This window comes from Vombatus ursinus, unplaced genomic scaffold, assembly GCF_900497805.2.
Source record: "Vombatus ursinus unplaced genomic scaffold, bare-nosed wombat genome assembly UNPS02011767.1, whole genome shotgun sequence".
Taxonomy (NCBI): domain Eukaryota; kingdom Metazoa; phylum Chordata; class Mammalia; order Diprotodontia; family Vombatidae; genus Vombatus; species Vombatus ursinus.
The window spans coordinates 2,470,913-2,496,982 of record NW_020951545.1 but is presented as its reverse complement, the minus strand read 5'-3'; the positions used below and the strand labels follow the sequence as shown (position 1 = coordinate 2,496,982).

General features: G+C 35.1%; 1 protein-coding gene across 2 annotated transcripts in view; it reads right to left on the bottom strand.

Moving 5' to 3' along the window:
* Window positions 1–26,070, bottom strand: part of TRIQK (triple QxxK/R motif containing) — a 118,660-nt gene that overhangs the window by 52,403 nt on the left and 40,187 nt on the right. For both annotated transcript variants that reach the window (XM_027856978.1, XM_027856977.1), the window contains exon 2: window positions 5,013–5,091. In XM_027856978.1, coding sequence (XP_027712779.1) covers window positions 5,013–5,073 — 61 coding nt within the window. In that variant the 5' untranslated portion in view covers window positions 5,074–5,091. The remainder of the gene's footprint in view (window positions 1–5,012; window positions 5,092–26,070) is intronic.

Below are 26,070 nucleotides of genomic sequence, written 5' to 3'. Positions count from 1 at the left end.
AGAATGTGTGAGGGACTGTCTATGTTGGCAACTACCAGGTGGGCGCTGTGGCAAGATTAGGGTAAGATCTGGGTATTTTGTCAGTCGAGGCAGGGGCTGTGGTAGGCGGAGTCGTGGTGGACTGAGATGGGCTGGGTACAGAGAAGCCCTGAGGCAGTGGGCAGTGCTATGTGAGATAAGCTGGGTGCAAGGAAGTAGCCGGAGCTTGTGCTCCTGAGGCAAGGGGCGGTGCCACGTGGGAGAGGGAAGGCAGAGAACGAGTTCCCTTTGCTTAGTCCCCTCCCTATATGCAACGTCAACCCCAGACGCCTCCTTCCTGTGACCTTCCTGACTTCCTGGGTCCCTGTGTGTAGCACTGACCCCAGACGCCTCCTTCCTGTATCCGGTCCTAGCCTCCTACGTCACTCCCTCTCCCTTGGTGTGCTAAACTCAGACAGCCCCTTCCGGTATCTGACCCTACAATCATTGGCTAGTAAGCGGGCTGGGGAGGAGGGACTAAGTAGGAACTTAAGGACGAGCGTGGTCAGATCACGCGCTCTGGCCTTCCAGCTTAGCCTTGCTGTGATGGCTTGCTGTGATGGCCTCTGAATAAAGCTCTGGTGTTGGCGCCTCCCGATGGCTCGTCTCTGTGTGTTTATCCGGTTGAGGACCGAAGACTGATGAGTGAGTATGACTCTGGCAGCCTGCTCCTTATAGGAGGAGTGGTTGGCGCGGCTGGTACAAGAATGCACTAGAAAGTTTCCCAATAAATATGAGTAAAGCAAAGACACTCATTCTCCCCACTCTTATTTGATATAGTCTTACAAATCCTAGTAATAGTTGTAATATACGATAAAGAAATTAAAGATGTAAATATGACTAAACAGTCAATAAAACTTATCTATTTGTTGATAATATGATATAATAAACCTAACAGGATATATTATTGTAATAAATAATACACTACCAATAACAGCACTACCAAAGTTAATTTGGTGTTAATGTTCTATTGATTAAAACAGTTTTGATATTCCATTGATCAAATTATCAAAGAAATACTTTATATAAATCAATAAAGTAAAAACAAATTTCACTTGAACAAATAAAATATCTTTAATATCCGGTGAAATAATGAAAACAGGTGGCAACAAAGGGAAATAATACTTCCTGACCTCAAGCTATATTATAAAGCAGCAGTCATCAAAACTAGCTAGTAATGGTTAAAAAATAGAGAGGTAATGAGTAGAATAGACTAGAAAGTAAGAATTAGAAACAATGGAATTCAGTAATATAGAGTTCAATAAACCAGAAAATATAAATTACTTAGGAAAGAACTCTCTTTTTGATAAAGTCTTGGGGAAACTGGAAAGAATTTTTTTTCTCAGAAATTAGGCATGAACCAATAGCTTAGACCATATTCCACATATATTTTCGCAATGAAATATCATGACCTTAATATCAAAAATTACATTAAAAAAAATGGAAGAGAAGTAGATTGTATATCTGTCACAGATCTGAATGGTAAATGTATTCTTTAACCAAACATGGGAGCGAGGCAATCACGGAAGATAAAAGAGTTAACTTTGATTATATAAAACTGAACAAGCTTCTGCACAAATATAATTGACATATCTAGGATAAAAAGGGAAGTGGTCAAATGGCAAAAAAAAAATCTTTGCATCAAATTTCTTTGATGAGGGTTTGGTGTCATATAGATGTATATGTATGTGTGTATATGTATGTACATATGCACAAATATGTATATGTGTGTATATGTATGTATATATGCACAAATAGGTATATACAAACACATATAATCACACACATATATATGTATATCCAACATTATATAAGCAAATTACAGACACGTGCACACCTGTGTATATATGCATATATGGATATGACCAAAAGCCATTCCCCAAAATATAAATGGAGAAAGGATATGAACAAAGAGTTTCCAAAAGAATTAGAAACTATTAACAACCATATAAAGAATGTTCCTAATCACTAACACAAAGAGAAATTCTAATCAAAACAACCCTGAGGTTTCACCTAACACTATGCAGGTTGACAAAGATAAAAAAAAAATTGGAATAGTCAGTGTTGGAAGGATTATAGGATGCTAGACACACCAGCACATGTATGGTGGAGGTATGAATTAGTATAAGCATTTTGGGAAGCAATTCAAAATTATGCAAATAAAGTAACTAAAATGTTCATACAATCTGACCCAGAAATTTTAATACTAATCTTATACTCTCAGGAGGCCTCTGATCAGAAGAAAATTTCCATATCCACAAAAAATATTCACAGTAGTATTTTTTCATGGCAAAGATGCCCAGTGATTAGGAAATCTCTTAACAAAATGTGGTACACAGATGTAACAGAATATTACTTTGTTGTAAGAAAAGATGAACGTAATGAAGACAGAGAAGCATAGAAAAAAATCTACATAAACTGATGCATAGTAAAGTAAGTAAGCAAAGCCAAGAAAAATACATGATGACTAAAAAAAATGGAAAGAGCAACCACAAAAATATCAAAAATCAGTGCTTCAAAATGAGAAAGAAGCATGCCAAAAAAAAATACAAAATGACCCCATCCCTTTGAATAGGAAGAAGGTCCATAAATGTTGTACATTGCACATATTTTCAGAATATTTAATATATTGATGAATTACGCTAATTTTTCCTCTTTTTTGATCTTAGAAAAAACCCTCCTATCTAGTTAATCATCAGTGTTGAAATAAATACATTTATTACCCTTAGTACATTTATATGAATTTTATATGAATTTATATGAAATTATAAATTTATATGAAATAATAGCTACATGATGACATACATATCACAATGCATATAAGATAAACTCCAACAGACCTGTGATCTCATTGAGGGTAAGTCTCTTAACCTCTTATAACCCAGACATAAATGATTTCTACATCTCTATATATTCAGCCTCAATCTCTTTGCTGAGTTTCAGTCCCATCACTAAAATATCTAATGGTCATTTCAAGCAGGATATCTCACAGACATATCCTCCAGATAAAATTCAAAAGGCACAAAACAGAAATTGTTATCTTCTTAAATCCTTTCCTATTCTGAATTTCTGCTTCTACTGAAAGTACATCCATTATTCTAGTGTCAAAGGATGGTAACCTCGTGTTATTCTTGATTCCTCATTCTCTCTCACCTGGCATATGTACTCGTTTACCAAATCTTACCATGTCTTCCTATACAACATTTATCATATCCAGTGGTATGGTGGTGAATGTTTTAAAAAAATGGGCATGACACACTTTTAATTTAAATCTACATTATTAACATTTTCTCCATCACTTTCTTAGGTCTCTCAGGTTCCCCACTTCTGGAATCAACAAAATAGTAAATCAAGCCCTGATATACAACATTTGCTAACTTATGAGATGTAAGCACTCACACTAAAAATTTAACAATTGGCTCTTCCTAGCTTGTCGAGCTGGTTCCTACACAATCTCTTCGAATGCAGCCGTCATTTTAAGCTAGGCTCTCAAAACACCTCTCACCTGGACTACTAACAATAGCCTTATAACTGTCTTCCTATCTCAAGTCTCTCCCCAATCCAATCCCTTCTTACACACATCTGTCAAAATGATTTTCTTTAAGCATAGATATGGCTAAGTCACTTTCTTTTTCAATAGACTCTAATATTCCTGCATTCTTCTAGGATAAAAGAGAAACTCCTCAATTTGGCATTTATTGTCCTTCACAGCAGGGCTCCAACCTATCTTTCAAGTGTCAGCATATATTATTCCTTTTGCTGAACTCTACAGTCCAGCAAAACTGGACCTTCTGTTCTTCAACATATACAAATGCTCCTACTCTATCCCTTCCCCAGCCGAATGTCTCCTCTATCATCCCCATGATAATCTTCAATCTCTGCTTTTCTATTGAATGATCCATTCCTGCCTACAAACATGCCCATGTACTCCTCATCCTTAAGAAACCCTTTCTTGATTCATCATCTCTTACCATAAGCCTATATCTCTCCTCCTTTCTGTGGCTAAACTTGTGATAACTGTCCTGAGTCAATACGACCACTTTCTTTCTTCTCACTTTCTTCTGAATGTTCTGCAAACTGGTTTCCAGCCTCATCATTCAGCTGAAGCTGCTCTCTCCAAAATTACCAATGATCTCTGAATTGTCAAATCTGATGGCCTTTTCTCAAGAATTATCTTTCTGGAAATCTCTGAAGCCTTTAACACTGTCAAGCATCCTCTTCTCTTTGATATTCTCTTTGATCTAGGCTCTCTTCTGACTGCTCTACCTCCTACATTGTATTCTTCACTGGTTCCTCTTCCTCTTCTAAGCTATCTTTAAAGTCTATCACCCTCTTTTTTCTATTTTAATGTAGATGTTTCCCAAGGTTCTAGCTTCTGCTCCTAAGTGGAAAGTATATATAAGATGGAAGTATTTAGAGCATGATTAAAAAAAGAAAAGATGGAGACAGGGTCCTAAATTTCTTAAGAAAGAAAAGTGAGTGACCTGGGAAATAGGAGATGACTACTAAAAGGATGTAAACAGGGTGATATAAGCAAGTGACTTCAAAAGAAGAGGCGACTGAGTGATGGTAGCAGAGGAAATGTATGAAGCAATGTGTACGCCTCCTCCTCCTCCTCCTGGCTCAATGGTTCTGGGACATCAAAGAAGGACATCTGCAGTAGTGGAGAAGGTGGCCAGGAATGCATTTATTCTAAAACAAGCCATAGAAAGAGTATAAGAGGAAGAGTCTAAGATGAAGGCAAATTTGGTAATAATTATTTGAGAGGACATAATGGAGCAGATTCCAGTTGTACAAGATTTTTGAACAGGTAGGTTGATATGGATGCAGACAAGAGATTGGAGAGACGTAGCCAGGGAAAAGGGTTTTCACCTTGGAAAATCTAAGTCATAATGAATAAGAGAAAGGGAAGTGAGTTTTTCAGTCTTTGGGCAAGAAAGTACCAATTGATGTGTTCCTACATTTACTCATGAATTGAAGATTATGTTACTTACCAATTTGCTTTCTATATTGATCAACAGGAAGTTTTAAAGTGGAAGCATCCTTTCTGCCCATCTTGGGTCTCTAAAATACCTATTCAAAAGAAAGAAAAAAAATCATAAAATATTTTAAAAAATAAAAATAAATCACATATGAAAAGAAATGAAGTCTATGGAATATCTTTGTAAGCAATTTATTATTGTTGTTCAGTCATTTTATTCTTGTCTTACTCTTTATGATCCCATTTGGAATATCCTTGGCCAAGATACTAGAGTGGTTTGCCATTTCCTTCTCTAGCTCATTTTATAGATGAGGGAACTGAAGCAAACAGGATTAAGTGAGTTGCCCAGGGTCATATATCCACTAAGTGTGTGAGGCCTGATTTGAACTCAGGTCTTCCTGACTCTAGGCCCAGTGCTCTAGCCATTGTGCCACCTATCTGCCATAATACCTCAAAATTATTTTGACCTTTTGCCACCAAATCGACAGTTGTGTGGTACACTGCTATACCTTTTGTGGAACACAGAGATTGGGGGTGGAGGGCCTCTAGGACACTGGATCTGATAGATCTCAGTTAATTACTTAGAAAGTCACTTATCCTTTCTTAGCCTCAGTTTCCTCATCTGTAAAATGCATGTAATAATCATACCTACCTAGCATTGCTGTGATACTCCAATAAGATAATATATGTGAAGGACTTCGTAAAAAAAGAACTTTATAAATGTTAATTGTCATTATTATTGTTACAAACACTTTAAAAGGTCTTTGATTTCATTGGTGTAAGTATAACTTCTCCATGTCTAAGTGGCCAGTCTTTGAGAGTTGTGATGGCAAAAAAGAAAAAAAAAAAAAGAAAAATCCTGACAACCAGTCTTCCTGTGATGATCTTGGCTGGACCTAAGTAGTCTGGTCCTTGGATGGCAGATGCAGTCTGTCACAGGGTTGCCCCTGAAGCCTTTGCAATTTCAATAAGGCATGTCAAAGCTTGTGTTCCACTGGTATAACCTTGACAACTGAGGCCTACCTCCATTCCAGGACTTGTTTTCTTAATATATACTTGTTTTTGTTTTTTAAAGGTTTTAAGGATACCTCATCTTTCAAATCTATTTCAAATATAATAATAGTATATAAATATATACTGAGGTGATAACTGAAAATAGAAGTCATCAGACACTAACAAAGAACACAATAAACAGGCTTGTTTCTTTAATTTTTATAGGGTTTTTAAAAATTACTTTTTCTCAATTTTCTATGTCCCTATGTAAATAAGTTTATATATCACTTTCAAAACCCAAATCCAAAATATAATTTGAGAAGCAAACAAAATAGGGACATAAAATGTGATAAATAAATACTATTACTGTTATCATTACTGTCACTGCAAAAATTGTTATTACTGTCACTGCAAAAATTGTTAATAGTGAAAAGTTTTTAATTTTTACTATAGATACTAAATCAGGGGCATAAACAAAGTTATTCTCTTTTTATGAAAAAAAAATCATTAAAGGTTATTTAAAATGAGCCACAGAAATTCCTCTGTTTATCTGTGTAGTTCAAACTGTCAGTGAATCAGATAACTAAAATGTTGTGACTTTTCTTTGTTCTTCAAAGCTATGTGGTAATCATCATTCATTTAGACCGCTTTGATGGTTGGATAGCAAACTACCAAGAAACCCATGGAGACATTAGCACATACAGCCACAACGTCTAATAAGACAGCTATTTGCATAAAAGATCAGCCACAATTTAAAATGTGTTGTGATAGAAGTGGAAAGGGAATAACAGTTCTATATTAGTATGTACAAAACCAAGATTGTTTTCACAATTTAATTCTCAAGGGACTGTGTCTCATCACCTTCCCTTGAGAAGAATATAGCATTCCCTGAGGAAGTAACTTGCTATGAGCCTAAGTTAAACTAAAACAAGGATTAATAAGAACTAATACTTATTATTGATGAGGTTTTTTTTTTGTAGGAATGGTTTCAGATGTAACCATTATAGAGTTCTAAAAAAAAACAAACCCAGTAATATTTATAAACAAAAAATGTTAACTTTAATACCAAAGTGGGATGCCTAAAATAGTTCAGTGAGTTCATTTTAGTTACATTAAAAATATTTTTAAATTACCAATATCCTCATTGGACATAAGTTTTTAAATCACTATTGTAGATTAATATTTTATTAACCTGAATTGCACAAAAACATGATATAGATTTTCAAGAAAAACATCTCAATAGCATCTGAAAACAACACTGGAAAACATGCTTATTTTTAGCATGTTTTTCATTTCTTTTTCAGATAATATATAGAGAATTAGAAAGAATGACTAAACAAACTTAAAACTTTTACACTTTTCCTGCTTCAAGAAAAAGGACGCAAGTCAGATATATACATTTAAATTCACATCAAAGGATATTAAAAATTAACATAAGCCAGAAGTACAGAGATAGTAATCATAATAGTTATTATTTCTCTTTCTTGTACCAACAATGAACAAAATAAGACTAGAGTGGGGAATCAATATTCAGTGAAATACAAAGTAAGTTATATTCCAAAATAAAATAGCAATGTACTTAATCTTACTTAACCTTTTTTAAAATATTAAAGATGAATTGAAAACCCTTTCCACACCTTATGTAATCATTAATAGCTTGGGATTTAGTTAGTGAGTATTCAAAAATGCTCTTAGGGGGCTTGCTACATTCAACTCAATACATACTAAAACTAGAAAATACCCAGAGAAAAACAGCGAAACAGTGAACGGACGACACACAAATCTGTAAAAATTAGTTAAGAGGAGGGAGTGTGTATAGAAATCAGTAGAGAAACTAAGGAAATAATCAAGTAGAAATGCATAATGCAATGAATACTGTAGAGTAAAAGAATTCTAGCACAAAACTACGAAAGATAATTATCCAATAACTATAATCAGAGAAAAGATTATGGAATGACCACTGGGATTCTGAGAGTGGTTGGTAGGCCTAATAAAGTACAGGACAAGATAAAGAGTCAAATAGACATCTTAGGAGATAAATTAGGAAATCTTAATATCCTTCCCCATACACTCCCAAATGGAGAAACCAGAACTCAAAGAGCCAAAATAGTATGTGTAATATCATACTGTTCTTATTTTCAACCTACTTCTCTCATTCCACAACATCCAAATAATAAGTATAACAACTCTGCAGTACTTAAAACTGCAACAAAAAAATAATAATAGCTATTATTTCTAAAGGGTTTTGAGGTTTATAAAATTCCTCATGTATATGCATCTATCTATCCAAACAGCTATGCATATACACATAAGTTTATATGTATATTTATACATACATATATGTGTATACACACACACACACACACACACACACATACATTTTATTTGACCCTAACAACTCTGTGTAAGTCCAACTGAAATAGGAGCGACATTTTACTGAGGCAGCTTCCCTGTGTTCCCTGATACAGCTTCCGCCCCTCCTGATACACAACCTGATTGTTCCCAGCTTCCCCGACCAGTACAGTACTTTTACATGAACTACATGCATTGTGCCTTAACAGAATGAAATGGTAAAATATTACAAATGTTTCTAAATAAATATTATGAAACAAAGGCATATAAAACAATTACTGATGTAATGCAGCATGCAAGAGAACATGGAAGCACATTCCAGAATAGTTCAAAAAACTGAAACTTTGAGAAGAATTAGAAGGGAACAAATCTCTAGAACAGAAAAAACCTGAACCATGTTGGCAAGTGGAGAGAACAATGGATTTGGAATACAAATACACTGCAATGAGGAAAATCTAGAGAAAGAGACATAAAAGGCAGTAACAGAAGGATTACTAAACAGACAAAAGACATTGATGTCAAAGAAAGGTTGCACGCAAACAACTTAAGGATCCTAAATCTCCCAGAAGAAGTTGAAAACAATTAGTAAAAATCTAAATACCGTAATTTAGGAAATGATACATGAATACTGTCCAGAGCTTCTGAATACAGGGAACAAAACAGTAATCAAAATAAACCACAAGACAGCTCCAAGAAAAAAAAAATGCTTCAGAGCAGTTAAATTTCTTATTTCTAACGACCAAAAAAAGAATGCTGCAAATATCCAGAAGAAAACACTTCAAACATAAAAGAAAGAGAATCTTACACAAGAATGTTCTTATTGTTCAGTTGTTTCATCATGTCCAACTCCTTATGAACCTATTTGGGGTTTTCTTGGCAAAGATACTAGAGTGGTTTGTCATTTCCTTCTCTAACTTATTTTACAAATAATGAAATGAGGCAAACAGGATTAAGTGACTTGCCCAGGGTCACATAGCTAGTAAGTATCAGGCCAGATTTAAACTCATGAAGATGAGTCTTTCTGACTCCAGGCCTGGCATCCTATACATTGCCACACCTAGCTGCCCCAACTCAAGACTACACTGCATGAAATAGAAACTGAAGGGGTAGCTAGGTGGCGTAGTGGATAGAGCACCGGGCCTGAAGTCAAGAGAACCTGAGTTCAAATCCAACCTCAGACCAAACACTTGACACTTACTAGCTGTGTGACCCTGGGCAAGCCACTTAACCCCAATTACCTAAAAAAAAAAAAGAAATGGAAACTGAAGAAGACAATGGAAGAATCTATTGCAAAAAGCAAAGCAGCTCATGATGCCACTTGAAATGATATATTCAACAAACTTGAACCAAAGCATCAATGAAAACAGGTTCATAATAAACCTGTTTTATATAATAAATAAAAAATATTCTTATAAAATAAATATTTTATATAATAAATAATAAATATTCTTTATTCATAATAAAGAAGCATTTGAAGCATCCCTGTAAGAAAACAGCAACAACAACAACAAGCATGAGCAGATTATTCTATCAGACAAGTACACTGGACTGTGAGCCTCTTGAGAACAGGGACTATTTTTTATGTATCTTTGTAGCGGTAGTCCTTCACCGTTGGAACACATCTAAGTGATCTGAAAATGCCAGTTGAATGACTGATGATAATTCAACTTTAAACAATCCCAGACAACAGAATCAAAAGACAGGTGAATAAGTATAACTAGTAAGTAAAGAGTATGTAATCAAATAAATTACTACATCTCAATGTAACAGTAATTTTTTTAAGCAAAAGGGAAAGACTGACATATTGGGTTAAAAATAGATAGACCATTAAGAGATTTTTTTTTTTTAGTACATAAGGGGATAAATATAAATAAGAATTTAAAGAAACGGGAGGCATGATGGTGGAGAATCAGACCTGACATATCATGGACACACAACCCTATTACAGGTTACTCAAGGTATTCTGTGGTCATAAATAGACTGGGAATGTGGAGGATAGAGAGGCATTTCTGATGTATATACCTTCATGAAGTCCATGTGTAAATGATGGAAAAAGATAACTCCTATAGTCTCTTAGCAATATGAAGGGTTACAGAAGAATGGGTGAGTAGTGGCAAAAGAGATGGATTAACAAAAGTGGGGAATAAAAGGGTTGAGAGAGTTTCACTGAAGATCACACCCATGGCACAAAAGGGATATGTTATGTCTATAATAGAAAAAGGGGTCCTTACAAAGGGCTGAATTGGGAGGGGGATAATGGTACACAGAAAAAACTATTTCCTTTGAGAATGTTGAGTCCTCATGGAAAGCATTCTAACTCAGGAGAAATGAAATTAGAGCATCTTGGGACGATTAACTCTAAGCAATGTGGGAAGACCATGGATGCCCCCCTCCAAAAATAATAAAAAGATTGCAAGGTAAAGGGGAAGATGTATGATTATGAGGAAGGAAGAAGGTAGAATTACACCTCACAATTTGGGACACAGTGTAATTTCATATTCAAAGTAACTACAGAATGAATGAAATATTTTGAGTAAATTCACCACAGCATATCAATATTTGTAGAGTTTTAGTTATAAAATTTTCATTACAGAAATAAAGAACAATTTTTAAAAATAAAGGAATATTCAGTGCTCTTAGCTATGCCATGCCAATATAATAAGAAATAACAATACTACTAATGTTAATTTATGGATTTAGAGCCAGGCTAATCAAATTCTGACAGGGATATTTTACAGAGCTAGACAAAATAGGAAAATTCATTTGGAGGAATAAAAACTACCAGCAAAATATCTTCTTCTCCAACTAAACAGTAAAATAGAAATCCTAAAAATTAAATGACAATACAAAAACTGAAAGCAAAAAAAGGAGTAAAACTAGTAATGGGGTTGGGATCTGGACTCCAGAAAGGAAAAATTCCGGACTTTCTCACATGGTCAAATCTCTGGTTTTCACCTGAGGGTATAATCCCATCAACTGGCCTTTCATTGTGGCTACACCCAGTCTCCCCTCCATTGTCTTACCTCCCTATGGCTCCCGGGCCATTTCCCACACTTAATCCTAGGCTCCATGGTCCAAGTCCCAGGAGTTCTGTTCACCCCAGTTTACTGGCCACTCCCACCCAGATCCTCCTTAGACCCCTTCTCCAGTCACCCCAAACTACTTGGCCATTCCTAGATCCCTCCCATAGTCCTTCTGTGTATAAGGTCCGTCTTGTCTCCATTAAGATGCTCAGATTCCTAAAATCTAGCCACTGCTCTGATTCTTATAATCTAGCCACTGCTGAGATTTTTACAATCTGGCCACTAGCTCACAGGTGCTCAGAATCCTTAAGAGTCTGGGCAATATGGCAGATCTTTAATAAACCTTGTCTTTGGCTGAAAGAAGGCTTGGGTCAAATTCTTTCAGGCAGGACTCACGTGTCGTGATCTTGGGGCTCCAGCACCCCTAACCTCTAGACCTCATCTCTAGCAGTTGATTGAAAAGTAAAATAAACTATTATATAATTTGAATTTAAAAAAGAGGAAAAGCAAATAACCCAGGAAGACTTGTATGATGTTATTCAGAATGAAGTAGGAGGGAGAACTCCCACCACCTAGACAAAAATTTATACAATGACAACAATATTGTAAACACCAACAATTCTGAAAGACATAAGAACTCAGATCATTATAATTATCAGTCATGATTCCAGAGGACTCATGATGAAATATTTTATACACCTCCTAACAGAGAAGTAATGAACTCAGAGTGCAAATTAATACTATATCTATACCTATATGTGTATATATATATGTATTTATAAATGCATACATGTACATGCATATATATACATACATATGTGTGTGTATGTATGCATGTGTATAAGACACAGGCAAATTGGGAATTTGTTTTGCTTGTTTATAATGGGTTTTGTTTTTCTTTCTCTGAAGATGTGTTGGCTTGAGCAAGGGTGGAGGGGAGAGTAGGAAGTAAAAAAGGCAGACTTCTGTGGATTATAAAAATTATTTTTTAAAAATCACATAACTTTTGACCCAGAAATTATACTGCTAGGCATGTACCCCAAGAAGGTAACTGACAAAAAAAGAAAACTTTCAGACACACTAAAATATTTATAATAGCACTTTTGAAGAAGTAACAAAGAATTGAAAACAAAGTAGATTTCTACTAATAGATAAACAATAAGTAAACAAATTGTGGTATAGGAATGCAACGGAATTTTATTGTGCTGCAAGAAGCAATAAATATAATGAATGCAGAAAAGTTTAGAAGTATTTACATGAACTGACACAAAGTGAAGTTTATGCAGTGTCAGGAAAATGATATACAAAGAACAACTGAAATATATTATAGAAATTATAAAGAATAAGCTTAGCCCTAAATAAGAGATATAGAAAGACACCTTCTTCCCATTCTCTTTCAGAGGATAGGTCCATGGGCATGGAATATTGCATATAAGTCACATTTTTCTATGTGTTGATAGATTTTGGTGAATTATTTTTTCTCTTTTCTTTTAAAAAAATGTGTTGTAGTAAAGGGTGGCTCTCTGGGATATAGGGAATATGAATGCAAAAGATCAATTAATATTTTTAAAGGAAGCTATTGTAATTCTTTTTCTGTCTTTTTCTGTCATCCTTAGTTAGCTGATATGTTAGAAAGCAATCAAATAAATTAATAATCTTTCAGGTGTTAATTGGATGACTACTAATGGTTCAATGTGTTACTATTCATGGGGTAATTACATTGTAAAGTGAGCACTCCTACTAGAGTGAAATTTAAAGGCAAATGTTAAAATGAAGTATGAGAGAAATGTTTAGTATAATTAGAGAGAGAGAGAGAGAGGAAGAAAGAAAGAAAGAAAGAAGGAAGGAAGAAGGAAGACACCCCAGATTCTACACTAGGGGCTTGAAAGAGAAAAGTTTGGGGCAATTAAAAAAAAAACAACTTGATAGCATTGAGCAGTAGTTTGTGGAACTCAATAGCCAAAAAAAACCCCACTCTAAATATAATTTATTTTTAAAGGGATTTGAAATGAATTCAACAAATATGGGATGGACTACTAATGTGTGGAGGGTGTTCTTAACCTTTTTAAATGACATCATAAACAAAACACCCTTCTATATCTCTGTTTGATACTAAGTTGGGTAGATCATTGGGTTGATCCAACTTTTTTTTTCTTTTTTTTTTTTAATATTCCTAAGTAAATAGTTACTAAATAAAAGAAAGATTGTGTCATTAGACTTTTAGATTAGGTAATCCTATAAACATAGATTCACTGAAAGAGCTGGAAAATACTCTTTTCAATGGTGTCTTACAGTGGAAGCTGGGGGGTGGGGAAAGCATCAGAATGGGGAATGGAGTTAATAGTATTAAGAAACCATCCCCAATTGCTCAGGGGTACCCCTAGAAACCTGAGGGGGTAGCAACAACCCGCTAGCTCTGGGATCCCAAGCTACTAATATATTGAGAGAAGGAGGTCAGAATCTGGCTAAGTACAAAATACACAGTAGATCGGGAAAGGGGGAAGATCACCAAGAACTAAAGAAATTAAGAAAGGCCTAAAGTGAAGATGTATTTGAGCTAAGTCTCCAAAATAAAGTAACATAATAAGGAGAGTATTCCAGGCATCAGGGAGAGCCTGTGCAAAGGCAGAAACAGGAGAGGGAATTTTCTGACAGGAAAGGCAAATAGGCCAGTTTGGCTCCAACACTAATGTATAGTATGTGGTGGGGAATAATATTCAATCAGGCTGGAAAAATGTGCCAGAATGAGATTGCAAAGAGATTTAAATGCCAAACAAGGGAGCATGTATTTTATCTCAAAGACAATCGTTTGAGAGCCACTAAAGGTTCATGAAAATGACATGGTCTGACCTGTGCTTTAATGGTATCAATTTGGGAGCTATGTGGAAAATGGATTATAGGGGAGAAGATACTGGATGCAGAGAGACCAATAAGGAAATTATTTCAATAAACCTTGGTGGGATACAATCATTTTATCTAGCATTTAAACAGAAGAAAAGAATATAGACCTATACTAAGATTTGGAAGATCATATTTCAATAAAGCAAGTGACAAGTGATGAGGGCCTGGATTGGGGTGGTAAAGAGTGGAAAGTCAGGTTCTCTGCATCACGGAGGGATAATGCAGAATTAGAAAGCGAAAACAAATTGGGCCCAGGTAAGTGAAACAGGAGTTTGCACTTTTGCTCTTAATCACTCATAAGCTCCCATGGGTCCAAGGTTTGTCTTTATGCAGATGACTTACAGAACATCTAACCAGCTTGTCTCTTCCTCTGAGTTTCAATCCTGCATCACCAATTTAAAATTGGACATTTTAGACTGGAGGTCTTAGAGACATTTCACACTCAGTGTGTCTAAAATGGAACTTACTGTGTTTAAAAAAAAATCACTCCCTTCCAAACTTCCCTGTTTTGTCAAAGGCACTCCCACTCTTCCATTCTCTCAGGTTTATAACCTTGGTACCATCCTCAACTCCTCACTCTAACTCACTCCTCATACCTAATCAGTTGCCAAATCTTGCCATTTCTATCTCTCACATCTGATCACTTCACATAGCTGCCACTTAGTTAAGACCCTTATCACCTCTACCTTAGGTTATTGTCATAGCTCCTAAGTCTCTTTGCCACAATTCTTTCCCCACTCTATTCTATCTAATACATAAGTACCAACACCAGTAGCTTGCTATTGCCTCTAGGAAAAAATATGATCTGTTTAGCTTTAATAGCTTTCACAACCCAGCCTTATCCTCTATTTCCAGTCAAACTCTAAATTATTACTACTCCTGTATTCTATGAATGAGCCAAACTAGCATTTTCTCTGTCCTTTGAATGACATTCTATCTTTCTTCTCTGTGATGTTGCACTGCCTTGTCCCCTATGCCTGGAATATACCCTCTTCCCACCTCTGCCTCACAGAAACTCTCTCTTGCTTCAAGATACTACCTTCTATATGAAGTATGCCCTGATTTGAACCCCTCAATTGCTAGTGCACTTCCTTTTAAGTTACTTTGCATCTAACCAACTTAAATTTACTTGTTTCTCCATTAGAATGCAAGCCCCCTTTGAGTTTAGTATTTGTATTCTTGGCACCTATCTAAGGGCCCAAGGGAGAAGTCTAATGAAGTTTGCTGATTCATTAATGAAAGGTGATGCATATAAGAAAAGTTGAAGATGTGGAATAAACTTGGTAAGTGATTTTATTGGGGGAGGGGGATAGAATAGAGGATAAGTGTGTGAAAGTGACTAGAGAAAGAATCCTAGGTTATGAATTGGGGTGAGTGAAATAATAGTGTTGCCTCAAGAGAAATAGCAAAGTTAGGAGGAAAAGAGATGAGTTTGGCTGAAAGACAATGAGTTCTGTCTTACATATATTGATTTTAAAATGGCTATGGGACATCTAGGTAGAGATGTCAAGAAGGTAAAGATGTGGGTCAAGATAAAATGTGGGCTACATAATTGATACCATAATTGATGAACCTTTAACTTTTTGAATAATCAAAGAATATTCAACAAAGAAACAATGTCAACCTGAATAAAAGGTTCTATTGGCATGATAGTGTTGAGTTTTAGGAGTGCTGGGACCCTGAAATAGAGACACGGGTCCTGCCTCAAAAGAATTCGACTCAAGTCTTCTTTCAGCCAAAGACAAGGTTTTTTAAAACACTGATTGGCGAGTGAGATTCCTAGTGAATCTGTGCTATTGGCCAGATTTTAAGAACCTGAGCAATTTAATGGAGGCCAAGATGGATCTTATATACAGAAAGACTGTGGGAGGGACCTAGGAGTGTCCAAGTAGTCTGGCATGACTGGGAGGTAACAGAGAATGCCAGGGACCTGGACCATGTGGACAAGGAAGAAAGGAGTCTAGATAGAATTAAGGGTGGGAAGTGGCCCAGGTAATGGGGAAGTAACAGACAGTGGTGGGCTAAGATAGGGTAGAGGTAACAGAATTGGGGGATTGGGCATACAATGAAAGGTCAGTTGGAAAGGGTCCATGCCTAAGGATATTGCCAAAGACTTGACCATGTGGAAAAGTTCTAGGAAGTTGGGGGTAGGGTTTCCAAGGCCTATACCCTGTCAATATGAGGACCAACTAACAAGGAGAAACTGATTTGCTGGAGTATAAGTGATGGAAACCTTGGTGAGGAATAATCATTTTATCAAGCATTTCAAACAGAGAAAAAGAATATAAAGTCATATTCTGGTGTGTACCCTAAAATTGGAGAGCTCCTTTTTCAAAGGGTTCAAAGAAAGAACTGATAAAACCCCTTAGAATAAAGTTCTACACATCAGCCTAGGAAAGATGAGAAGATTAAAACTTTGAAGATACAAAAATAATTCTGAGGAAATCAGAGAGTTATCTAAAGATATTGGTATGATATATAAGGAACCCATCTAACAACTTAAGTTTTTTAATGACAAGTAATTGTAGGAACATCATTATTCATGTTTGGAATGTCTTAGTAGAAACAATAATATCATCTAAATTAATTTATAGATTTATTGTCACACTTATTAAATTTCCAAGAGAATAGCCAGACAAAAACAACAACAGAATTGAAAAGGAGGAATAAAAGGTTCAGAATCTAAAGGAAGTTTTTTTAAAAGTAGGAATTAAAGGAAAATAATACTTCTGAATCAGAAATTATTTTATAAACCAAAAATCATCAAAAACTGTGGTTGAAATATTCCTTCAGATGTAGTTTCTTAACCCATTTCTCCTTCCTCTTAAATTCCCTCACAGTCCTTGTTTCCCTTAACTATTTCTGAGAGGGAGAGTGGCAGAATGGATAGAGATCCAACCTTGAGGCAAAGACTTGGGTTCAAGTTTTACCTCTGAAACATACTGGCTGTTGAATAGTGATCATATCAGTTAATGTCTCAGTGATTCAAGGAAACTCTTTAAACCTATAAATTGCAGAAAGGTTGCTCATCTACACTGTTTAAATAACCAAGGCATCCTACACTGATAAAATCTGAGGTCTAATAAAATAAACTTTTATTTTATAAATTAATTAAATTTTTTAATAATTTAAATTAATTTAATAATTTAATTTAATAATTAATTTAGAAATTCATACATCAAACCATGTGTTGTGTCACAATGGTTGAAATAAGATACTGACTGGTGAATATAAGCCACTTAAGACAATATTCATTCTTTTTCTGTTTCTTCTACTTTTAAAGCATTTAGAGATAAGCATTTTTCCTATGAAAGCTTAAGGTACATTCCAAGGTTTTATTATGTTGTTTCATTATCATAGTTTGGTAAAATTGTTTTTTTTTTAAATGTTCTTTGATTACCACTGCCATATTTTTAGGGAGACATTAGTCTCCATTCAAATCTAAATCCTTTATAGTTCCATTATTGATTGTAGTTTTTGCTGTTATTGCCTATAAAGTATATTTTAATATTTGTTCATGTATAGTATTTTATGGCACAGCATATAGACAAATTTTTAAAGAAACTATTTGAAGCTGGAATTGCATAAAGCCTATGATACATAGTTTTTTTCTAAAATTCTGTTAAGGTCCATGAATTCTTTCTTGTTTATCTTTCTGCTAAATTTGTCTAGTTCTGAAATGGGAATGTTGAAGTCATTAGCAATTACTGTGTTACTAGTAAGTCATATTTGCAATCTGATTAAATTTTCTTTTAGGTGTTCAGATGGTATGCCATTCAGCGCATATATAGAGTGCCTCAAAAGTCAAAGTACAGTTTTAAGCTTTACAATTCTGGGGACACCCTGTATTTGGTATTGTTATTGTTTCATTATCTATGGTGCCTTTAAGCACAATGTAACTTTTTTGCTCCTGTCTTCCGACCATGTTTGTTGTTACTATTTCATTGTTTGAAATTATGATTGTCACTCCTGCCTGAATTTTTTGATTTTGCCAAAGCACAAACAATTCTACTCTGATCTCTATTTTAACTCTCTATAGTTCTTTAAGTTATGAGCTATGTGACCCTGAGCAAGTCATTTAATCTCTGTCTGTCTCAGTTTCTTCATCTGTATAATGTATAATAGCAACTACCTCATAGGATAATTGTGAGGATAAAATGAGATGCAAACCTTAAAGACCTATAAAAATGCTAACTACTATTACATTATATCATATTATATTGTATATATACATTATCTTATGTAATACCATATTATCTCATTACTTATTCTGTTTTATATTATTTCATATTATACTGAGTTTTACTTTCTGATTCATTCTCTTATCTTCAACTATTGTGTAAGCAAGTTCATCCCATTTAAATTCATGGTTCTAATTGTTAGGTTTGTGTTTTCCTCCATCTTATACTCCTTCAGTATTTTCTCTCTTTTCCCTAGCTATTTTATTAAGGAAATAGAGGTGGGGGAAAAAAGAAAAAGAGGTCAACAGTGATAACCTGAAATTGAATTCATTTAGATGGTAGAATAGATGCTGTCTACAACCCAAAAACCTCAGAAAAAAAAATTGTGTGGCCTAGATCTGATTATTTGTAAGAAATGCAGCCCTTTCTATATAAAAGCCCCTTGGCTCCTATTAAGCAGTTTGACCTATGCCTAAAAGCACTATGGCTTAGCACATGCAGTGCTGGGTTTGGATTTGGAAAAACTTGGGTTCAGATTTTACCTCTGCCCTTACTATGCAATGCTTGGCAAAGCACTTAACCTGACTCAGTTTTCCCACCTGTAAAATGACAGGGTTGGTTTAGAGGGTCTGTAAAATATCTTTTAGCTCTATTATCTTTCAGCTAAGCACCAAACAATCTCTTCAAGTAGGTATAACAATGACAATAGGGGTTAGCTATTGTTTTGGAGATATGTAGCCTCAACAGAGGTCAAAGAGGAATGTAATGGTCTGTTACCCTCTAGCACATTATCCCCATCATCTGAGGACCCACCTGGTTTTGCTATATGGTATTTCACTGCATAATTGTCACACCCAGTTTTTTTGTTTTGTTCTGTTTTTCAGTCCAAAACTTGGTTTATAACCTTTCATCACATAATTGTCTCATGGTATAATTCTGTTCATCATGCCATTTAAAAGGTAAACAGAGCAGCAAAGTATTCACCAGTGGCATATGGACACACACTTACCTCTCATTCATTGTAAGCCCCAAAAGTAGAATTCTCAGCACATGCACATTGTTAGTATATTTCTGAAAGCCAACTTGTGTGATTTATTTAGAGCACAGCAATACAAAGAGTAGTGTCACTCAACCCAATGAAGAGTCATAGCTGCAAGGGGAGTGGGAAGGTATATGAAGCTGCCATAAGTCATGTGATATGGTAAGACTTGCAACTTCCCAATTTTAATGTATATTCACGAGTATTCCATGCATCTTAATCTTGTACCAAAGACAGTTTACTAACAAATGATTTTTAAGTAATACCTGCACAATTTTGAAAGCTTCATATGATGGTCACACCCTACTTTTCTGCAAAAAAATTGGCATAAAATCTGCAACAATTATGCATTAAAATACACCCTTCAAATACCCCTAAGTGAATATCTGAGTTCTATAATAGCTACTTGCTTTTACTTTTAGTGGTATAGTCTTGATGCTTAATACATGATGATTTGATGTATGGATAAAACAAGTACAACTGGTCACTTCTCTAATCATAGGTAATTTAGCCTCCATCTACAACAGACCAACATCCAAAATTACTATGATGATCAATTTGAGCAAAACTTATGGTTACAGTGACTAGTCCTAGAGATGTTTTATCACTACTTGTAGATAGATGATTCTGTGTGAGACTATGGAGAACTCACACAAGGCAAACATTCACACGGAGGTCAGAAGAAGCAGTACAAAGACATTCTCAAAGTCTCTGAAGAACTTTGGAATCAATTGTAAGGCAAGAAAGACACTGACACAGGACCACCTAGCATAGTATGCCCACATCAAAGGAGTTGCTGTGCTGTATGAGCAAAGCAGAATCTCAGTTGCAAAGAGGAAACATGAGATGTGTAAATCTAGAGCCATCTCCATTCCCAGTGTTCAAATGGACTATTTGTGCCTAACCTGTGATAGAGCCTTCCAAGTCAATATTGTATTGGTCAGTCACAGTCGAATGCACCATACCTTGATTCCCAACATCATGATGCCATTGGTCCTCTTCAAGTACAAAGGATAAACAATAAACAGATGACTACATAATGGGTTTTAACACTTTAAGTTATATAGTGATAAGCCTTACTGCTATAAAAAGTGCCTCCCAGAATTTCTCACCTCACTTGTATCTTGCTTACAGAATGTTTAGCTATATAGATATAATCAGGATAATAAGTCAAATTGAAAATCTGAAAAAAAAATTAATGAAGAAGGGGCTAAATCCCATAAGCAATGTTCATTTTTATAAACCTTATTGTAAATTTTTCAAAATGGCTACAAGAAAACAATGCATTTATTTAACAAGATTAGCTATCACAAAATCCCTCCACACACACTAAAATACAAAAAGTGATACTTATTTTTGTTTTAATGTTTTTTTAATGTGCAGATTGTTGTGGCATCTGGGCACATGACATACTTGAAAACAACACATTAAATTTATACTGCTCAGAATAGAAAAGAAGCTGCCTTGAATGCACCATCAAAACACTCACCATTAGAAAAATTTTCATTAAACAGTATGAATCCCATGGATTAAGGAACAATTTAATAAAATCAAAATTTTGCACTATGAACTGAGGGGAGGAGAACCCAGTTGCTTGAAGTCTCATTATGTGAGATTTCACATGTAATAGATGATAAATAAATAAATACATAAATATTTGGATTTATAAACTGGAAATTCAGAAGGAGCTTTCCAGCAGCTAATACTTCACCCAATACGAGAAAAATCTACTTCATAATCTACAGAGCTTAACTCTAGGACTGTCAAAAAATGTATCTTTGATAATTCCTGCCATTTCCTGGGCAAAAGAAAAAAACAAGAAATTAGGCATATTGATGCTAAGCAATGGTATAATTTGGTTTTCTATAACTGAAAGAGTATTTAATAATGTAATGTACAAACTTCTCTAAAAATAAGAATATTAGAACACATTTAGCTTGGGAAGGGAATATCAGAGATCAGGGGTCCTTAACCTTTTAAGTGTCATAGGCCCCCATTTGGCAATCCAGTGAAGCCTATGGATCTTTTCTCTGAATAATAGTTTGTCACCTACATTAATAATTGAAGGAAATGCTAAGTCTCCACTAAACATTAGTAAAAATAAGGCATAGCTTTCCTCACTCAAGGTCATAGACCTTCTGAAAATCTGTTTATGGACTTTAGTTAAACAAGCTCTGTTATTGGTCATCTGGTTCAAGCCCCTTATTTTATAGATAAGGAAGTGGAGGACCAGAAAGATAAAATGACTTGCTTTGGGTTATATTTGAAATGACATAATAAGTTATTTTAAATCCTCACATCTCATCTACTTGCAGCAATATAAGATAAAAAGATAATAAAATCCCATATTCTGTCGTATCTTTATGATAGTTGGAGATGTACTTTTTGTTCTGAACCGAATATTAAGACTGGAAGCATCTACTACTCTTGATCAAATAAGATAACAAGGTAGAAAGGTACAAAAGTTGATGATTTGTACAGGTTTATATCCTCCTACTTTGCTGAAGTTGATTTTTTCCAAATAATTTTTAGTTGACTCTTTTGGGTTATTTATGTAGACCATAATATCATCTGTAAAAATTATCATTTTGTTTCCCTTTTGCCTGTTTATTGCTTTGATTTCCTTTTTCTTGTCTTATTAGTATAGCTAGTATTTCTAGAGCTATCTCAAATAATAGTGGTAATAATTATCATCTTTGTTTTATTCCTGATCTTATTGAAAATGCCTCTAAAATATTTATATTAAAGATGCTAACTACTGGATTTTGATAGCTGCTGTTCACTGCATTAAAAGTCCGTTTATTCCTAAGTTTTTACAGAAATAAGTGTAGCTTTTTCTGTATCTCTTGATATAATCACATGATTTTGTTGTTTTATTATTAATATGGCATGTCTAATTAATAGTTTTCCTAATATTTAACTAACCCTGCATTCCTGGCAAAAATCAAACCTAGTTTTCATGTACAATCATTCTAGATTCTTTGTTAAACTGTGTTCAATATATTGCCATCAATATTCACTATGGATATTTACATGTAATTTTCTCTTTGTTTCTCCCTAGTTTCAAGTGCCTTTATTCTATTGATTATCCCCAAATTATCCTTTCTTTTATTTGCACGTGGTTGTTTTTATGTTTTCTCCCCTACTAGACTATGAGTTCCTTGAGTACAAGTATTGTTTTCTGCCCTTCTGTGCATCCCCAAAATTTAGCACAATGAGCTTAACACAGCTTAGCCTACACATAGTAGGCACTTAATGTTAGTTGATTGACTGACTATGGTGTCTTTGATGTAGTTAATGTAGTTTACATCTTATCTCTTTATTAAATCTATTTTTACTATTTCCTTATCTTGATAGAGTACTATCTCTGATTTTTCTAATTCACCTGAAGATTAATACATTTTAACACTAAGAGAATCTTATTTTTAAAGGGGTATTTCTTGCAAACAACTTGTTGTTGGATTCTGCTTTCTAAGGTATTCCATTAACATCTTCCATTTTCATGGGTGAGATACTCCCATTCACATTCACAATCATGATTGCTAATTGTGCATTTTCCCCAATCAGATGCTACTATTCTTTTTCTTATCTTTACCTCTAATCCCCTATTTACAAAGAAAAAGGTTATACAAAAGAAGCACTAGAGATCTATAATTAAAGTGATGCAACTCTATTACCCTGCCCTTCCTTCTCACCTCCTTCTAACTCAAATTTACTTTGTTTGTAACTATTCCCTCCCCAACTGGACCCTCCCTTTTAAACCTCCCTCTTCTACCTTTATCCCCACCTATTTCCCTGTTGACTTAAATGTAGAACTATAATAAACTCTTTATGTACCTGTATGTGTCCCACCTTCCTTTTTCAGATTGAAATAATAAAGAGGTTCAGGTGCTACTTGCTTCTCTACTCCTTCCTCCATGTTTGCATACACTTCTTGTGCACCCTGAATATGGATATAAGTTCCTCTCTATTCCTTAAGGCTTCCCTATTGTATTGCATTTTCTTTTCCCTTTTCTGTCCTTTCTTCAGACCAGGAAAACAGTGCAAAACCACCCCCCTCCCAGGCCCTCTTTCTTAAGTCTCTAGGTGACCTATTGAATGGAGACTTGTCTTTTTCTCCCATTAAAAGGTACTTATTATTTGTCCCCTTCCAAAGGCTTAAACCAGTTTGACTTTCTTGTTTGCTATCAATGCTTCTAGCTATCTCTTATCTTTTTAGGATGAATACTTGAAAGTCCTGTAAGGTAGGCCCTAGAAGCAGAATACATTTGCTAATTCTATGTACACAAAACCCATTCTCTATTCAGGCAAATAATCAGATTTCCATTTCTACCATTCTGCTGAAGCAGCTCTGTCCATGGTCATTAACAATATTCTGAACACCAGATTCAATGGCCTTTCTCTGTTCTCATTCTATTTGGCTTCACTGTAGAATATGACATGAACTATGCCATCCTAGAGACTTCTCTATCATATTACACTCATGTGGCTCATCTCCTATCCCTTGAAAGTTCTTCCTCTATATTTCTGACTCCTAATCATGTTGCTAAGATCAAATGAAATGTGAAAGTCTGTAAAATGCTTTGCAAAACTTAATAATCATGGGGAGGATTTCTGGGAAGATGGCAGAGTAGGTCAGAAAACTTTCTGCTCTACAAATTTCATCCACAAAATAAGACAGAACATCACCTCAGAGTAGCAGGAATAAACAGGGGGTAACACAGTTGTCCTCCTAAGACAATTTAAGAAGACTCCAGGAAAGACTCAACCTCCAGGGAAGGAAGTTTGGCCTGAATGAAGTACAAACACTTCCAGGCAAGACTCTACAGAATCAATAAACAACAAGCTCTGGGGACAGTTAGGGTTGGGAGCCAGGCTCAGCCTTAGAAACTTACATATTCAAGACAGTGTAAGGGTCTGATAGTTGAGTAGGAGAAGATCAAAGGACCTTCCACTGTGGAGGGACACCAAACACAGCTGTGCTGACCAGACTCATCCTGGGATGTGGCTGTAGGGAGAAGGAGCTAATACACATCTGATGAGGACCTGAGGCTTGGGGCATCATTCCCCATACCTTGGGATTGCAATTTGACTATACTAATAGCTGTTAAAAACAAAATAAAACAAAAATTAAGCAAAGGAGAAAGAACCCAACCACAGATAGTTATGATGGGGATAGAGAAGATCTGGGTTCATATTCAGAGGGAGATAATGGAGCTAAAAAAGCCACTCCTTTTTCAATGAGAAATGTCAAATGGTCCCAAGCACAAAATTAATTCTTGGAAAAACTTAAAAAGTACTTTACAAATCAAATAAGAGGTATCAAGGAAAAATTAGGGAAAAAATAAGAGCAATCCAAGAAAATCAAGACAATTATAAAAAGAAAGTCAACCAACTAGAAATAGAGAATCAAAACTTAAGGAAAAAAAATAATTCCTTGAAAACTATAATTGAGTAAGTGGAAGCTAATGACATTCTAAGACACCAAGAAATCATAAAATGAAATCAAAAGAATGAATAAATAGAAGAGAATTGAAACACCTCATCAGAAAAACAACCAACCTGGAAAACAGATCAAAAAGAAATAATATTACTCAGATTACCTGAAAATTATGATAAAAAAAAGAATCTTGATACAGTATTAGAAGAAATTATCAAGGAAAATTGCCCTGAAGTTCTAGAACAAGAAGGCAAAGTAGAAATAGAAAAAATCTACTGATCATCACCTGAAAGAGATACTAGGAGCAAAACTTACAGGAATATCATAGCCAAGTTTCAAAGCCCCCAGTTTAAGGAGAAAATATTGGAAGCAAGAAGAAGAAAAAAATGGAGCTACAATAAGGATTATGCAAGACCTAGCAGCTATGACATTGCAGAACCATAGGGTTTAGAATACTACGTTCCGTAGAGCAAAAGAGCTGGAGTTACAACCAAGGGTAACTTACCCAACAAAGTTAAGTATCATCCTGAATGAAAAAAATGGATACTTAATGAACTCAAAGACTTTCAGGTTTTTGTAACAAAAACCCCACAACTTAAGGGAAAATTTGACATATAACAACCAAGAGAAATATAAGGTAAACATTAAAGGTCAATTATAAGGAACTCAATAAGGTTAAATTGTTTACTTCATATATGTGAAAATATTAGCAGTACTCTTATGATTGTCATCATTATTTGTGTAGTTTGAAAGAAAGGTGTAGGCTGAACTGAGTATAATGGGGTGATTCTAAAAACAATAAAATTGTGTAGTGAGAGATAAAAAGGAGTAATTATCTCATACAAACTAGGCATAAAAGGAAAAATTGACACAGAAGAAGTTAGTAGGGGGAAGGGTGGGTAGCGCTGGAACATTACTTTCATCCAGAATGGGTTAAAGAGAGAACAACATATATATCTAGAAGGATATAAAAGTCTTCTAAATTCAGAAAGAAATAAGAAGGCGAGGGGATAGGGTTGGGGAACAGGATAAAGGAGGGACTCTTAGAGAGGTGGGTAGGTTAAAGAATAAGAGTTCAAGGTAGCAGGTAGAATGAGGAGGGATAGGGTAAATAGGGGGAGAATGGCAGTGAGGAAAAACAA